A 19123-nucleotide genomic window follows, 5' to 3' on the forward strand; every position below is an offset into this window, starting at 1 on the left:
AAAACAAAATAGCTTAATCAATTAGTTTACCTTTAAATAAGTCAAAAAAATTCCATTTACTGAACATTTTTCTAAGACAATTTTTTTTAATTGATTTTAATAGAAAATGTCAAAGGTCATGCCTTGTAGAAATCGTTCAGTTCTAATACCTTTATGTAAACATTGATACTTTTGGCAAGTTTTAAATCATTAAATTGATTTTTTCTTTTTTCCCATTGCATTGTTGTAAAATTAATCGTATATCGTATTTATTATTTACTTTTATCAATGTGCGAAAAAACAAAATAAAAAAATACCATGTTAGGCATAGAGTATGTCTAATATACCATTAAAAGCATAAGATTGACTAGTAACAATACAATAACTTTAAATTACCTTAATACTTTTAAAAAACTTTAAAATGCGATAATAAAGTTGTAGGTACACAAAAAACAAAAGTACAATCTTACAATTATTAAGGGTGGAGTCACTAAAGTCGAGTTAAACTCGAGTTAGTACTGATCGCCGATTAAACTCAGGTTAACTTTTTTTCGCAGTCACTAAAGTTAAGGTAGCGCTAATTTTCACGTCCACACAATAATCATAAACCATATATGATCATTGGTCCACAGAAGTTAATTGTTTAGCCCAATGATCATACAACCTTGTATTATCATTGTTTAGCCCAAAGTGTATAAACACAAGTAGTTTATCACGTGACCGGAAGTAAAATTAGCAGAAAAATGTGTCTTAGAACAAACGATTTTTTAACGCGTAGTATAGAATTATTTATACGTTTTTAATGACAAAAGCGATTTTTTTATTTTGTTTTTTCGTGCATTAATAAAAGTAAATAATAAATACGATATCAATTAATATTACAACAATGTGTAGGAAAAGCACTTAGCATCGCAATCAATTACGCTGCAAAGGCTTTCCTAGCCTCAAAACAGCTGTGGTGCTGGTTCACAAAGAACGGCAAAAATCACCTGCATTGACAGCCGTGATGTAATTTCCGCCGCAAAACTGAGAGTATCAAAAGCAAAAATATTTACAAACTTTACCAACACTATCAACCCGAACCAACCTATTATGAAGTACAAAAAAGAATACGTAAGAACCCCTTCTCAGGCAAAATAATAACTTTCGTTTTGTGAACCCAAATAACTGTGCAAACTCGCTGCCATTCTATGCGGTTAAAAGCCGTGCAAATTTATTAACAATAAGAGAATTACAAAGAAACAATATTCATATGTATTGGTTACTTAAAAGGGTATAAAAACTAAGAAATACCTTTTATTCGAGGACAGATTTAATTACTCATAAGGTAATTAGAATTACCAAATTTATTTCGTCATTATATTAAAATATTCAAACATTGTATAGACATTTAGGTTATATCTCGATAACATTTCCTGTTGTTGTTTAGTTTTTACTATATAGTAAAAACCTAATAAAAACATTATCAATAGTGACATAGTTTTTCTATGTATGCGTCAGATTTTTGCTGAATATATTTTTTTCTGAATCTTGTGATTATTAATTAATTTGATATAGAATTACCATCCTTTTTAATTGACAATGAAACGTACAGCCATGTAATGTAGTTTTGTATTATTTAACCCAGTATATTATTTATTTTCGCATCGCAGTATAATTTAGTTTGTGTCAATTATGTACCATTTGATTAATGTGTCCCTTTACGTGGAAGGAGAAGTTGTGAGTGTGTTGTATTATTTTGATAATTGTGATTGTGGAGAAAGGAGTTAGTGTAATTTATAAGATAATGCTGTTAGTTTAGAAATGATTTAACGTAATGTAATATTGTAATATTATCGCCCCCATTTTTGTATATATTGTTATCAATAAAGTATGTTAGCCAGAATTCTATTTGAATAAGGTTTTACCTAGGAATATATTTAAGTATTTTAATACATTGCTGGACCTTTCTGTCACCCTCCTGACCCAATTCCCTACAAATGCGACAGAAAAAAATGACAAAATCAATTTAATGATTTAAAACATGCCAAAAGTATTAATGTTTACATAAAGATTTTAAGTATGTTATGGCATGGTCACCAAACCCAAAATTTTATGGGGACGCGGAATTTGAGGGAATGGAAAATGAAGGAACGGAAATTGAAGGAACGGAAAATGAAGGAACCGGAAAATGAAGGAACGGAAAATGAAGGAACCGGAAAATGAAGGAACGGAAAATGAAGGAACCGGAAAATGAAGGAACGGAAAATGAAGGAACCGGAAAATGAAGGAACGGAAAATGAAGGAACCGGAAAATGAAGGAACGGAAATTGAAGGAAAGTGAAAAAAGGAGAGGCGGAATCTTAAAAAAATAAAACGCGGAAATTCCGTTGACTGTTTATTTGTATTAAATTCAATATTATTTTAGAAATAAACGAGAATTTTATAGAAGAGGGTTAGGGTATGCTGGGGTAATAAAAATTAACTCATTATCGCTCATCAGTTCTTGAATAAATAACAGTAATCCTAAATAAACAGTCAATGGTATTTCCGCGTTTTAGTATTTAAGATTCCGCCCTCTCCTTTTTTGCTTTCCTTCATTTTCCGGTTCCTTCATTTTCCGTTTCCTTCATTTTCCGTTCCTTCATTTTCCGGTTCCTTCATTTTCCGTTCCTTCATTTTCCGGTTACTTCATTTTCCGTTCCTTCATTTTCCGGTTCCTTCATTTTCCGTTCCTTCATTTTCCGTTCCTTCAATTTCCATTCCCTCATTTTCAGTCGACCCAATTTTATTAGTTTTCAACTCATTTACTTTATGTATTTAACATATTTAAATAAATAACAATTTCAGGCTGTAGCACTTTCAGGTTATTTAGAAAGTGCTGTTTAGGTATGCGACAGTCAGATGTCAATCTAATGTCAACAGACAACTTAAAAAAACCACAACGCCTAGCTACAGTGGTTTTGTACTGTCAGGCTGAACATATAACACTGCAATACATATTAAATGTGGTGTTCCTGGTTTAGATAATGTAAAATTTTATTAGATAGCGCTAGGCTAGCTAAATAGTTAAGCTACAGAATTTGCAAGTTTTAAAAAATTTTGTACTCTTTTTTTATTCATTAATTAAACTAAAAAACAAAAATTTTTGTAAAATGATTGTTTTTAAAAACAGTAAAATTGATGTTTGTTTACTAATTTCTGTTAATTCTTGCACCTTTTCTTTAGTTCTTAAACAACGATTTAAAAAAAAAATAAAACCTTTTTGGAGCACATTACTTGTAAAGCACTTGCTGCTTAAAATCTATGTTTGGCAAGAATATTGTTGTTTTCAGTAAATACAAAAAAGGGTAATACAAAAAACCGTAAACACAATGAATTTACCTTCATAGCTAAATTAACTTGCATTTTTTTATATTTTTATAGAAAGATATGGGTCCACAACAACTTTGCAGCCAACTATAACTGTTGGTCTTTCTGGTGTTTAACCAACTTTGCCACCAACTAGTAAGTGCTATCAAACATACACAATAATAGTTTTTTTTATTTACTATAGAGATTTCTGCAGCCCTACACATTGCCAGATTGGAGTTTTCCATGTCACCGATAATTGCACCAAAATAAAAACAAAACATTGCCAAACAAAATAATTTTCTTCAAAGCTGCCCACAAAGTTTTTCTTTCACCATAAGACATATACCAAATTGCAAGCAAGGCATTAGTCTTAATTGGATGTTTTTTTTAATAAATGAGTTTGATACAAGTCCTACGTATTATCGCAGGCCTACATTAAATTTAACACCTTGTGCAATCTGCACTTCATCCAGCTACAGACGGAATTTTTCTCCTATGACTTTGCTGTCTGCATAACACATTGCAATAGTTGAATAACTTTATTCTGTATTTCTGGTGTCATTGTAAGTGGTAATATGCGATTGCACAAGGTGGTGTAGGATTGTAGAAAATACATTTATTTTCTTAAAAACTTATATCTAAAAAAAAATTAATTTTAAATTTAAAATTATATTATATTGAACTTGTGTTGCACAGCATAAATTTTTATTTTTAAATGTTTGCAATTTTCGCACTTTTTTCTGCTGTAATTGACAATAATTTTTTTATCATTAATAATTCTGAATAATTTCTTTGACTGTGTTGCTTTTTTCTTACTAGTTGCATTTTAATTGTGACAAACTCTGTTTTTATCTTCTTTTGCACTGTAAGTGTAATTTTGTTTTATTTGTACTTGCTCTAAAGTAAAAACAACTATTTTATATGTGTAAATAGGTTTGTTGACCTTAAGTGCTATGAAACATTGGCCTAGGCACTGTTTGATCTTTCGAAACTTTTTTTTACCCTTTATTTACTTTATTAAATTGGTTTTCCTTAAAGAGTTGCGGATGAATAAAAAAATTGTTTTACAAGTAATATGTGTAAATTACCTGCAATTAATCAAAAGGAATTACAAGTTTAATTTTCAACTTACTTTACATAGTTTGCTGTTTTTGTTGGGTTTCCAATCATCTTGGTGTAAATTAGCCTGCCACCTTTTTCTTTTATTTATGAAAGATACAAATTGGTGTTTTTGAAGTTGTTGTTGCAGTTGGATGCTGAGCAACATGGTAATCTAACAATATTTAGTATCAGTGTTAGTTAATGTTGAAGTTTATACACTTGAAATGCTTCAATTTTTTTCTTTTTTATATATATTTATCCTTGATGTGGAAAGGTTGACTTCACAACCTAAACAAAAAATAACATTAGTTTCCCGACCAAGTTTCAAGTTGCCATTGGCGGTTTAAAATATTATAGAATATAATTGCTGATGATTAAGTGCTGGCACAGTAAGAGTTTATGCAGTTAAAAGTGCATGTTTTTAACTTTTTTATTATTTTTGATGTATTTTTTCTGAAAAAAGTTTAAATTCAATAAAAAGCAATATGGTGTATAGTACAATTCTTTCATTAATGGTGAGTAAATTAGATTTAAGTTGACAATTTACTATTTTACTAATAACAATTATTTAGACAAAAAGCAGTTAGAACAAATTAAATAAAACATAAACTGGCTAAATATTTATTTTTGGCATTAATGTAATCAAATAGATTGTGTGGAAAATAATAATCTAATTTATGATCACCTATTTTGCCATTTTTTTAAAACAATATTATAAATAATAAGTAAAGTAACAAGTAAGTAACAAACTATAGAAGGTTTATTGAATTTTTTTACCTTCTCTGCTCCCTTCTTTATTTCTTTCTTTTCTCTGCCTCCTTAACTTCACCCTTTTTTTCAAAATAAATTGTTATTTAATTTCTTAATAGACTAGTAAAAAATTTTAAGTCTTTTCATTAAAGCTGCTTTTAGATCGCATAATATAAAAACAAATGTTTAATTTAATAATGTAAAAAAACTAAACATTAAATTTTTATGAAATAATACTAAACTTTTAAGCCAACGAACAGTAAACTTCCTAATTCAAAACTTGTTAATTCAGGTTTAAATTACCTTTTCTTCTTACTTTCTTTTCTAATTTTCTTTTATTGTTTTCGCTCTTAAAAAGATTTTGTTCAATTGTTACATTAATTTTTGTATGTAATGTTTGCAATTACCCTAATTTTTGGATTTTCTCTTTCCTTTCCATCCACCCGACATATCCTCCTATTTCTCCAAGTTATTAACCCCAATTTCTTCTTCTCCCTTGTCATACCCATTTCTTTTCCACCACAACCCTTTCTTTCACCATGGCCTCTTCCACCACCTTGACCACTTTAATTTTTGTAATTTAAACTGAAAAAATTAAATGTGTTATTTAATTAAATGTAGTACTATTTATAAATAAAGCATTTTGACAAGCTATTTCTTACCTTGACTCCTCCCCCACCGTATTGATAAAAAACAAAACTCATTTAAAAAAAATTTTAATAATCTTTTTTACCCTAAAAATAAATTCCAGTTAATCTTAATAATTGTTATGATTGCTTTGCCTATATTATGCACATAAGATTTTTAATTATCTAATATGCACATTGGTATTTTATTCGAACGATGATTTCTAATTAACAAAAGTGGACACAGTCAACCTTAACTGAAAAAACCCAACACATCAACAGTGACGGGCAGGCATAATGATTTTTCCGGGAAAACTCAACTCATAACATCAACAGTGGAGTTGAATTAAACCTTATTTAAGAAAATATCAACATTATAAAACTTATCATCAAAAACTCTCATTTATAATTTAAAAAAGTCCTTCTAATTTTCAAATTGGAAAACAAATTTGTGACATTTTTATTAATATCGGGTGTGGCTGAAATAACATGTTTGTGAATGGATAAAACTGCTAAAGCAAAAGTACTAAAACATCTCTTAGATTCTGCAGTTGCAATTGGTGCGGTTAAAACTATTCCTATGACCTTATCAACTCTAAAGAAAGTAAGTGAATCTTTAGAAATGAAGATAAACACACAACTGAAATAGTGTTTTTAAAGCTGTTGTTAATGTACAACACTTTAAGTTCGTTAGCCAGCTTCGAACTATCTATCATGATGTAAGCCAGTAATAACTGTTTAACCAAATTAACTGAAAATATGTTTTTAAACCTTTTAAACAAACATGAATTAACTAATAAAAATGACTCAAATTAATAGTTTTAACAATTATTATATCACAGGCTTTTTTTGTATTTACTCACAACAATCTGGAAGAAGTAGCAATTTCTTGGCGTTTTGGCAACTGTGGACAAAATTCAATACTAAGTTCCACAAGTTTTACTTAATAATATTTATGGCCTTTTGAAATAAATCAGTGGCAAAGCCAACAGTGATCCCAGTCGATTATCTTGACTGCAGAATGTTATACAATATATCTGTATGGACATCATTAAAAACTTCAAAATATAAAAAAATGTGCGTTTTCCGATATCCGATACATACCTGTTTATTATTCCATTTTTTATTTATTAATCAAATTAAACGTCAAACTAATAAAAATGCACAAAGTTAAAATTTTACAAAATACTGAGCAACTCAATGGTGGTCTTAGTCCCACTTTTTAATTCAAGTTCTCAATTTTTTTTTAAATTTCGGAATTCTGACAGCGAAAACGGGTTTAAGATTTTTTTGTTTGGCAGCCCGTGGGACTAATTTTGATTTAACACGTTTACGCTACGTTTTTTAAAAATTTTGTTTCGTGGGCCAAAAAATTTTGTTTCGTGGCCAAAATAGGCGGTGCTTTTTAAATTTTTTTGTTAATTAAATTGAATAAATTTATCCAAAATTTAATTTGATAAAAATTTTTTTTTAAAAAGTTAGTGGTTTTAGCCCAATTAACAAGCCGCCACTAGCCTAAACCGCCTAAACTAGCGTAGCGTAACCGTATCAACTTCCTAATAATAATTGAGAAACACATACAAATAGTTTTTAAATTAAGTATTTAAATCGTTATATTTTATGTTAAGTGTAAAAAACATGTAATTTGTAAATATTTCAACGCCAAACTAAATCTTACGACTACTGGTATTTACATTTTTTGCCTAGACAACAGTCAGGTGATGCAGATCCATTGGGACGTAGCGAAGACAATGGAGTAAGAAAGTCGGCGCAACATTGTGCAAATTTTATTTTTAAACAAATTTTCGGAAAAAGATATGTACTGATGTAAGGAATTTTTATAAATTAAAATATTTGTGTTTTTTTCAACCTGTAATGCATTTTAAGACCCATTTTGGCTTCCATGAATTGAAATAATGACTTAACAATCCGATTGAGTTAGTTAAACTTCTTGTGTTTATATATATTAATGTTATATATATTTGGTTTAGCCTGGCTTGAGAAAAAAGTGGACAGCTAAGAATAGAAAGTACTAAATAACATGATGTGGATAAAATATGGAAAATAAATATTACTAGAATACACGATGCGGAAAACCGGTGTAAGTTTTTGGCATTTAAAATTTGGGTTCGACAGTATGACAAGTATAGGGCAACTAATAAAGAGTTTTATGAAAAAATAAAGTAAACAATGAATGTCTATTTTGGCAACTGCCACAGTTACATGGTATGTTTGTTTTAATATTTAAATTTAATTAACTAATTAATATTTAATATTGACATTTATAAAATATCTTTTTTTTAGGTTTATTTGTATTTACCCTAGTTTAACATTTTCTGTCCTTTTCTGTCGTCAGTTTACCCTATTTATACAGTTCTACCAATCAGTAAAATTTTGTTGTATTTAATTTAAAAAAGTAAAAAAAAAAATTTAAGTTAAACAAAAAACATTTCTAATTTTAGGTTGCTAATTATGTTTTAAACTTTACGGTCTTTACTAATTCTCTGTTTTACTTTATCGTGCTAATGTTTTTTGATAACCGTAAAACCAAGTGATTCATATTTGTACATTCTATTCTAAGCTGTTTTATTAAACCATTAGGTTAAAGACTTGGAGCAAGACCTTAAATTAAAAATAAAGAATCTACAAATTAGAAAACAGACTTTTTTATTATTAATACAAGTATCAAGAGTTAGATGGTACGAAGACATAAATCTGAGAGATCTTGTGGTTTCATTGGGCCAGTTTTTGTGACGTTAGTGCTTTGTAAAAATTGAAAATTTTTTATTTTTTGTTTTTTTTACACTGCTTTCGTTTGTCTACAAACAAGGTTAAAATGTGTTAAAAGAAAGTTAATCTAAGTAGTTGCACTTTACCTAGATTTTTTTATTCCACCTGCTTTTAGAAGTTTGGCTTTCAACATGGTTATAGATGTTTTAGTATAAATTAGAAAAAAAATTAAAAAAGGTAACAAAAATTATCTTTTACCAGAATTGATTGATGCTAAAAATTTTTGCTTTTTAGCTTTTTGTGCAATTTCGTACGACCTGCTACAAACAGTTTACAAACGACACTTTAATTTACAAGAAATTCATTAAACATTGGTATATCATCGTAAACAAATAAAAATAAATATGTTAATATTTTTATTTTGATTTTCAAAACATTTTTGTTTTGATAAAAAAACTTTTTTCTTTACTGTATAATTATTTAAAAAAATAAAGAAAATTAATTACCCTGTGGTTAAATCTTTATTGTTGTTTAATTTGGTGAAACTTTTCTTAGAACGTTTATAATCAACTATAAGAGACAATCGTAAAAGCCTGGGGCAAAATTATAACGCGTTACTCTGCTTCTTGTGAAACTTAATCGAACAAGAAATTTAAATAAACGAAGGTGTAAGGTACTGGCAGTGTCGTTATAAAATATAGCTTATAATTTTATAAAAAATTGTGTTTAAAACAAGTTTGATTTGAAATCTGTTAATTTTTTTAAATAAAAATTAAATGTTAGAGTACTTTAATATAGTTTAGTTAACCAAATACAGTAAATATTTCAATATTCGAAAATTTCATTTTGAGAATTTAAATTAGATATATTAGGGCCAAATTTGTTTACAGTAAAAAAAGTTTTTTTTTTCGAAAATGGGGAGCTAACTCGAAAATGGGGAGCTAATTAGTTTTAATTTTTGACAGCAAAAATAAGAAAGATTTTAAAATGAGTGATTACTCGATATTGTGACGTAACAGACACGTATCACTCGATTTATTCAACCGTGACTATCGCATGCGCAATGGTCTTAATTTATTTAAAGCTTCTTATTACAGCAACATTCAAAATTTCACCAATATGAATTTATTTCAAACTAGTTGTAATAGGACGACAAACCAACATAGCAAAACAACATATAACCCAATGCGAAAAATATCATTAAGGATTTTATTGCTTTAATATTCAAAAAACTAAATTTTGTGTTAAATATTTCCCTAAATTAATATGCAACTTAAATCATTTCCGGAAAAGCCTTATTTAATATGTTAAAGTTATTTAAAGCTTTTTTTATAAAACTTTTGCTACGTCACGAAATGCGTCGCATGCCTTTTTTGTAAGTTAATTTCTTGAGTTGAGTTTGTTCAAGCATAAAGAACTAGAGTATTAAGCATTAAGCTTTTCGTAACATCAAGTAAACAACCTCGTGAAAAGTTTAATTTAGTTTTATAGGCTAAATTATTAAACTATATTGCTGCCTCAAAACCAAAACGTGAAGGAAGAGTATTAAGTAAATTAATTCTAGTTGAAAAAACAATAGTTAATACCTAGTTTCATTTCACAGATAATAGTCAGCGAAGTGTATGTTATTAAGTACAAGGCCTATACAACAGTAGTAACGAAAACCTATAATTTTATAAACTAGATTTTATAGATTCTTAAGTATTGTAAAGAAGAGTTTAAAAAAGTACTCCTTTTTAAATACTTTTTGTGAAAAAGTGAAGCATAATTAGTGGCTGATTTTGTTATAGTGTATAGAAACAGATGTTTATCAAAATATCACTGTAATATTTTGTCCATATAATCTGTAAGTTTTAACAAGCGTTTTTGTTTTATTTTAGGATACACAAATAGATTAAGATGTCGAAGTTATGGTGCATTTCAGGCCAAACTTTTTGTTGTATTTGTACGATACGAAGCGGGGCTTCCGTTGTCGGCTGGTTTAACTTTGTGAGTGTTTACAAGTTAATTGTTTTAACAGAATTGGAATAAATATTTTAATAAAACTAAATAAAAAGCGGTATTTTGAAATGGTGCGAAAAATGGTGCCGAGCTATTGTTTGCTAATAAAATTTTTATTATTTTTAAGGTCATTTAACATTTTTATTGTTAAATATGTTATAACTTTAAAGTTATAGTATTTTCACTAAGCTCTTTATGTTAATTTTAAAGATTGTTAACTCGATATACATTGGTATGATGGTGTTTGCATTAGCCAGAGTTACAGAAGACGTTAATCGCAGAATGATAGAATATAATAAAGCGACTGGGTAAGTTTATGTTCTTTTTTTTCATATTCTTTAAAACACCCTTGTTTATTTTTGATTAAAATAATTATTTTTATGTTTTATTAGTTATTTGGAGGATCTTGGCTGGCTACCAACGGCTGAGGTAGAAATTTCTTTTAATACAACACCATATTTTAATAACTTTGTGCAGTCGTGTTTGTATAATATCCAGTACAACATGACGTTTTTTTGACGTAAATGCTATTAGTACAGTACGACACTCAATTTTACAGCCATAGTACATTTTTCTTGTAATATTGTAATATTAAAGAATACATTTTACTGCAGAATGAATATACATCGGGATACGGGGAAAGTCCCTCGTCCGAGAGCGTATTGCCAGGTCAAGGATCAGGTTTGTAAAGTGTAGTGTATAAACTTTGCGTATATTTAATAATAAAAGTTGTTTTACTTACTTATTCAAGCAAACAGTCGTTGTTTATGCTTTATAATACTTACATTTTTAACACTTTTAATCTAAATTACATGTGGTTGGTTATACGCTTATAACTATAACTAAATTTAAGCGTTATATTAAAATTGTTTTATAATTTTAAAAATATAATATTACGAATTGTTAACCTTGGTTTAACTAATGTTCAGTAACAAGCGTTTCCTTAGTTGAAACACAACACTGCGACCCAGGAACTCACAACTTTACAGTAGACGCTTGCATGTGTCAGCTTTTAACAAGTAAGCAAAATATTTAAGTATTTTATTTGGATCTCTTGTATTTCATATGGTCGATCCTTAAACAAACTCTTTAACTTTACAGTTCTCGACAATTTTTTTATTACCTTTACAGTTCTTTAAAATATATTTATATACTTCAGCCCGATATATACTCTGATTATATATACCCTTTACACTAACTCCAATTTATCCAACGATAGGTTGTAACGTTTAATAATAGGTTTTGTTTTATTTTAACAAGTTTATGTTTATTTTAACCCTTTATTATGGTTTGAAAAGCTATGCAAATTAATAATAATTCAATTTATTAGAAAGGTTTACTTTCTGTTACAGTTAGACCAAACAAGACGGAATGCCACATTGTTAACTATTGCATATGCGAATTGGAATACAGTAAGGAAATCTTAAAGTTAATTTAAACGTTTAATTTGCAATGTTTACAAATAACAATAAAAAGATAATATTTTTCGTTAGGTTTTAAAATGCCATAATCTATATTATAAAATTAACAAATATTTTTTTAGTTTTGGATTATCCAGTTCCAGTATTATATAGAAGTACCGCCATTCCTGGTATTATGTTGGTTTTTAGCATACTGTGGCTTACAACTGTGGAATCGGTAAGTTCTATTTAAATTACTCAAGAAACGATTTACTCAATTTGTTGAATTTAAAACATTATTTGTTTATTTATTTAAAAAATAAACAGATACTTACAACAATTTTAAAGTACATAATAGATGTGTTTATATTCACCTTCATTTTTTTTTTGTTTTGTCAAATTTCTCATAACTTTTAACAGTTCTCTTAACTGTATGTTTATATACTGCCACTCTATTTATACTCTAAATGCAAATACCTAAACTTTATTTTTCTATATGTCTACTGATAAAAGTTATTACTATTTTAAATTTGAGATAATTAATGCATATCGTTATTGTAACTCCTAAAGTCTCTAATTTTTGAAGAATGTTACTAGTGATCCAAAATTAGAAAACAAGAATTGTTCACAATTTTATATGCATTAAAGTTCTAAATATTTTAATTTATAGAAAGCTGTTATCTGGGTTCGCAGGGTCGGATATTCATTTATGTTTTGTATTGTCATTCAACTTATTCTACAACTTTGGTTTTTGGTTTTCGTAAACCGGGAATTAATTCACTTCAAGACTTATATTCATTCTGGAGGTTTGGATCCAATACACTGGATCGTTTGGTTAACTTACGCATTCTATGCTGTTATAAATGTAAGTAATTAATTGAAATGGGTAACCGACCATTTTATCGAAAACCTTTTGATAAAACAAGCATTTTTTAAAACCCCAAATTTTGAAATGACGCTTTATCGACGTTTGGATCGTTGTTTAAGTTAAAGGAATTTTGTATATGTTTGGGTATGCAAGTGTTGGTAAAAAAATGTCCCATTGTAGATAAACTAGCGTTGTCGCTAAAATATATATTCAGTAAGGTATTTTCGGTGATATGCCGATAATTTATTTAAATATTATTTCAAATAATATTAAAATTTTAGAGTTAAAGCCATGTAAAAATTAAAATTTAACAATCAATTTATAAAATTTTAATTGATATATTGAACAATTCATTACTCATTTTTTAAACAATTTAATAACTTTGTTACTTAAATTATCTTTTAGATTTATTTTCTTCCAACACTGTATAAATACGTTAAACTAAGAACAAAAGAACACAAGCAGGGGTTGGAACAGGGGCTTCTGACGACCGAAATTTTTCCACCGCACGGGCGCGACCTAGAGTATGTTTTGTTTTTAATGGCAGCTATAATTGATAGCTAAAAGGTTTTCGGTTCGAGCCGCACTAATGCCACACTATTGGCCCTTAGGCCCAGTGTTCATGGATAGCTCAGATACGTCCCAACCCACACACTCTTACACGATTAAAATATCAAATACCTATCCTCTAGGTGTTGGCATTGGGCCCGAAGCTAATACATCTAAAATTGTCTAAAAAATCAATTATTTTTAGTGTTTATTTGGAAGACGCGTTTGCAATTGACGGAGAATCTAACAACGACCGATTTCAATTTTCTATCGATGACGTCATGCCTAACTATGGTTCAAGTACTCCAGAAAATGAAGAAATAGATAAGGTAAAACATTTTCTTTGCAAGATTATTTAAAAATTTATACCTGTATTTAGTAAAATGATAAAATTAAGAGATTTATCTTAATTATTTTTTAAATTTTTTTTTAGGTTGAATATGACTACAAGCAGGCAATAAAAGGAGGTCATGTTGAAGTACATGACATAGACTCTTCGTGATAATGTCATAGTTTGCCTTTTTCTATTTTTTTTTAACGCGCATGTTAAAAAATAAGCTTTTTATGCGCTGTTGCAAAAAATGCAATGTATTTATTTTTTGTTTAACTTTGTAAAAGTTATGTTAAAGTTTTAAGTCAATGGAAATTGACTTTTAGGTTAATACTCTTTTCGATGAGGTGCAATTTAAATTTGTTACACAACACAGCAAATCGGGATTTCATCGTTTTTCATTTTTTCACATTTTATTTAAGACTGCGATTTGTAAAAATAAATCTTTTCCACAATGTTGTTTATTTATTAAAAAGTTTTAAATCTATATTTATAAACCTTCAAAGAATAAGCGTTTAATTAATTAAATAATTATAAATTTACAACAAAAAGCCGCAATGTATATATAACATGCGGACGTTCTGTAATGAACTAATTAAGACGGACGTTTCCTTTAAATATTTTTACGTAACAATAAAAAACGTCACGCAGCGTAACATTTGTTGACATCATGCGTTGTGTAATTCAATTTAGTTATTATGGCTTTCGTATTAATTCGTTTAGGACATGATTTACCAAACTAACAAGTATATGTTTCCGAATTAATTTAATTAAGCGTACGTATGTACTCTTCAAGTTATTGTCTGTAAGCTTTTCAACGCAAAGGTCGATGAGTTAAGTTACAAGTACGCTAATCCTGGCAAACAGGTCACAAAATACATCAAATTTTAAGACCTTATTTTTAACACCTGTTTGTATAGAACGTTGGCTAAGCCTGGACCCAGCGCTTGCATTTTACAGTCATTTCCTTTTAGCCTTTTAGCGTAACCGTGTTATTTGTTTAGCTTTAGCCCATACGACTTGGCAACTCTTTTGCTTAGGTTAAGATAGTCATGTAAGTAAATGTTTATCATAATTAGAAATTAGAAAACTAATACAAACAATTTAATGATATAATTTGGCGGCACAGCGTACGGTATTTTCCCATAGTGTAAAATAATAGTTTTCTATATGCCAGCTTAGTTAAAAAATAATAGAGGATACTTTCTAATAGGAAGTAGCTTAAACAGCTTGATTAATTAAATGTTTCGTGTTTTGCTTTATTGTTTAAAACACGGCCAGATGTAAATGTATGATAAAACTAGCATTTTAAGAACACAACTTACGATTTATATTTGTTTACATGTTAATTCTATGTATGCATGCATTCTGAGGAAATAGCCGACAAATTTTGATCAGAATATGATAGTAGCTGACCAACAGCACGATCCGTTAGTTTAATTTTATTATTTTTCACTGGGTATAGCATCTTTACTTCGCGTCACTATGATTTTATGCTGTTGATTGTTTATAAGTATAGCAAGAAGATTTATGCAAACTTAAAATGACAATGTTTAATACTAAAGCATATAAGAGTTAATATAAAGTCTTTATAATCCTAGCTTTACTTAAAGTTTTATGTTAAAATGCAAAATCTTTTACTACAGGAAAAACTAGATCCGAAACAGCAAGTATGTTTTGTTTTAGATAAAAAAATATTTTGTTAGAGTTAGTTCGTGTGTTAAGTCGCCTTTATAGCGGGAGTAGTTTAAAGATTTAGATACCACTCATCCAATTTTATGCTTGACTGATTTATATTGTTACGTCAATTCAGCGTAGCGTTGCGACGTTTTCCATTTTATATAGCGATAGCATAATCTATATTAAACTTTTACAAATATTTTTGGATACGGCCTTAAAAATCGAAAGTTTATCTTAAAGATAGGATTTATATTTTTTTTAATCTGCAGTAGTAAGTCAGTGTACTTAAATACTTGAATTTTAATATGTTTACTTTTTAACTTGTGTTTCGTTTTAATGGATTTATTGGTTTGGTTTAACATGTATGTTATTTAATGTTAGGGGTTAATACACTTTAATATTATTTTCTTGCAGCATTTTTCATTTTTGTCCATGCTTTAAATTCGACTTATTCCATATTTTTATGCGACTGCTATTTTTAAACGTGGCTTACGTCTGTAAATTTTTCATTATACAAAAATTAAATTCCAATTTTTGAACTGTAGGAGTTTAAGGTTACGTTGTGTTACGCATTTCATTATTTTTCATTATACCAAAAAAGAAACACATATTTAATTTTTTAATTTCGATAGCAAATGCTGCGTCAAAACGCCGGCTTAAGAAGCTATGTACTTTAATACGAGAGAGTAGGTACGAAAATAAACTGTTGTGACGTCAAATTACGTCGCATGAAAAAGGGCATAAGGCCTCTCTTCAAGCATATATATGCGTATAGTAAAACGTTTATGAACGTTTACTATTGCCAGCGGCTACATTGTATCGACGCCTATCTAAGCAGACATTATTGTAGTTGATAGTGTACCTTTAAAGTTTAAGACAGCGGGGAATCATTTTAAAATCAAAGAGAAATTTAGTAGAAAGCGTGTGTTTTTAAATAAATAATGTTATATTTATAACCTGTTTATTGTATTAGTGCTGTTGTATAATACGTATTCTGAAATAGGTGTTAACTTGCAAGTTATTCATTATTTTAAAAATATTTTTTTTAATTTTTCGTAGTGCTATTTGAGGTTAGACTTGTGCATAAAAAAGCATGTATTAGGGCGTCTGATAGTGTTCTAGTTGTACAATAAGTTATCGTTATCGTAAAATAATATCGTGAAACTAAAACAAACAATTTTATCTTAAAGTCCGCAAACATGTGTCTTTTTTTCTAATTTTTGGCTGGGATAATCTAGAATCAATTTACAGTAATTTTAATGTTGCGCTTTATAATACTTGTAGCTATCCTAGCAATTAAGAAATGTCAAAAAACCTGTGTTGTATTGTAAACCCTATTGATTTCTTAAATGCTAATATGATATATATATATATTTATATAGGCTTTAGAGTCTGTTTTAGGATTTCTGTGTCTAGGCGTTTTTTAATGTTTAACCTTTAATATCGTGTCGCAAATTTTAGGCAGTAGCTTATTTTGCCGGTTATTAATAAACACTGTTTTTTTTAAATTCAATTAGGCACGTTTTTGGCATTTAATTATAGCTGCAGTGCTGTTTTAATAAACATGTCCCTTATATGTTTTGCGTTAACATAATGACACAATATAAGGCACAGGTGATTCAGTTATTTGTTGCTCTTACGTATTACTGAAACTCTTATTTTGAACGTTAGGTTTAGTCAACGCGTTATAATTAAATGTATACATTACGTTGTCTTGAAAAATCCTATGGCAGATATCGTACAAAGAGCACCCAAACAATACTGTGCGGTCGAGTAAAAAATTTTGGATTTTCGGACAATCGGTTAAATGGGTTGTGACGCTTTTTGTGGCATTATGCTAAAAATTGTTATCACAAAATCCAAAGCAAATTAAAATGCAACTGGTTAAACATTGTTGACAAATAATTGCAAACCCTTTCGCAAACTAACATGTTTTTGTAAATAGGTTATATTTTGCCTATCTAAATAAACAAATATGTTACATGTTATTATTAACAAAGGATATTCATTATGTGAACGTCTCTTTGAAAAATATCGACAAACTTATAAAATAACAACACTAAAAATAAATAAGATTATTTTTTTTACTTATTTATTCTAGTTCTTTTATATTAAAGGAGAGAGTTATTTGAAATTTTCAATAAATCAGTTGCGTGAGCATCGAAAATCAATTTTAAATTAATTTTCTTCTGCGAGACTTCATTGAACACTTTTTCTTATTCGAAGATAAATCAATTATTCTCGAGTAATTGTGACATTTTTTAAATTTAAAGCGAATATTTTATACTAATATGTTTTAAAAAAAAGTATTATAATAGCAAATACGCTCGTTATTATTTTTTTTGGTTTGTGTCGTTTGCATTATTGTAAAATAAATAAGTTAGTGGTTATAATATGCTGTTAACTATTATGCATTTCTTTGACAACGCGTTGCAATTGACAATTGACTGTTATTTTTAGTATTTGCGTACACAAAATATTACGTCAAATAAATGTAAAATCTTTTTCTTACTAAAATATTTTTAAACATTTTTGAATTGTCCAGTAGATGACTAAAGCCAAGCGCGTTATTTATCAAAAATAAAGATAAACTTTCCATTGAAAACTTTAAAGTGACGCTGTATTCGTGTAGTTTCTCACAATGACTTACTGTTACGTCACATATACGTTTAACGTCTATTTAGTATTTTAGCATTGTTTTAATACTGCTTTAGTTTTTAATAATCTAAAAAAGGCTGGTTATATTAAACGTGCTTTGTTAGGCTTTGTACTGAATGAATTGAGTAACCACTTGCGTCAATACACCCTATTTAACGTCGCGTAGAAAGGCCGTCAGACCGCATTTTATCTCTTGCAAAGGTTAAGTAATACTGGGCTAGACGAGGCTATGTAGTTTTTCAATATTATTTTGATTTAATGCAGTCCTATAGGATAAAGAAGAATTATTTTTTTTTTTTTATAATATATACTACATATTTTTTTATTTTACAAGACTGTTTAATGTAGCAAAGATAATGTTATCAGCAAGGTAGACTTGAAACACATGCGTTTGGTAAAAATCGATTTTAACCAGTATTGATGTTCTTAGTTTTCGTAAACGTGTTTACTACAATGATCATTTTGTTTTTTTTCTTTAATGTATAAAACAGCACAAAATATCTGAATGTATTTCATGGGTTTTATGAGTAGTTTAAAAGGTTTTTAGGCCAGGTAGTTATAATTTGTTTGGGAACTTAGTAATTTTTTTCGGATTTCAAGAATTTAAAGCTAGAAGCTACTTTAAATTGGTTTGTAAATGTAATACATACGTCACTTAAAAAGACCCGTTATTGATTTTTAACATGTTTTACTCTTAATATTTTTATTTTATGGTTAAATGCATATCAATCAACAGATATTGTTCAAATTTTTGAAGAATTTTAATAATACCCTTTTTGTTAATTATGACAGAAATAAATTAGGTTTATAAGTGAACAGATAGTATTTTTTAGCTTTTTGTTAAAAATGAATAAACTAATATGATAAAAAAGAGGCTTTATTTGGAGTTAAAGAAAATAATTTTCTCCGATTCAATCTATAGTTGATTTAGACAGTTCAAATTTTGCCATTAACCCTTTTATCAGCTTAAAGATCAGCGACTTACACAAGGGCGATATAGCAAAAAAGCAGTTGGGATTGAAAAAAGCACCTCGTGTAGTAAAGCCAAGTATTCTAACCACAACATCATGTCGTCGGTTATTTTCAATTATTTAAATAAATTAAAAATATATTTTTT

The 19123-nt window shown here is 28.4% G+C and overlaps 1 protein-coding gene and 1 long non-coding RNA gene across 2 annotated transcripts; one reads left to right on the top strand and one right to left on the bottom strand.

The window, feature by feature from the left end:
- Positions 1 to 3133: 3133 nt before the first annotated feature.
- On the bottom strand, positions 3134 to 6142 carry LOC145742899 (uncharacterized). The gene is made up of 5 exons (XR_014280964.1): positions 5826 to 6142; positions 5467 to 5748; positions 5191 to 5243; positions 4445 to 4585; positions 3134 to 3950 (listed from the first exon to the last, which is right to left on the bottom strand). It is a non-coding gene; the product is annotated as an uncharacterized LOC145742899 (long non-coding RNA).
- A 4255-nt stretch (positions 6143 to 10397) lies between these two features.
- Positions 10398 to 14123, top strand: LOC145742983 (uncharacterized). Its single transcript, XM_082560831.1, has 11 exons — positions 10398 to 10508; positions 10731 to 10828; positions 10913 to 10949; positions 11135 to 11201; positions 11450 to 11539; positions 11873 to 11932; positions 12064 to 12158; positions 12591 to 12785; positions 13194 to 13312; positions 13543 to 13666; positions 13771 to 14123. The coding sequence occupies exons 1-11, from the start codon at positions 10419 to 10421 to the stop codon at positions 13837 to 13839; spliced, it is 1044 nt and encodes a 347-aa protein (XP_082416957.1). The 5' UTR covers positions 10398 to 10418; the 3' UTR covers positions 13840 to 14123.
- The last annotated feature ends 5000 nt before the right edge of the window (positions 14124 to 19123 follow it).

The sequence above is a fragment of the Corella eumyota genome, chromosome 2 (genome assembly GCF_963082875.1).
Source record: "Corella eumyota chromosome 2, kaCorEumy4.1, whole genome shotgun sequence".
In the NCBI taxonomy this organism is placed as follows: domain Eukaryota; kingdom Metazoa; phylum Chordata; class Ascidiacea; order Phlebobranchia; family Corellidae; genus Corella; species Corella eumyota.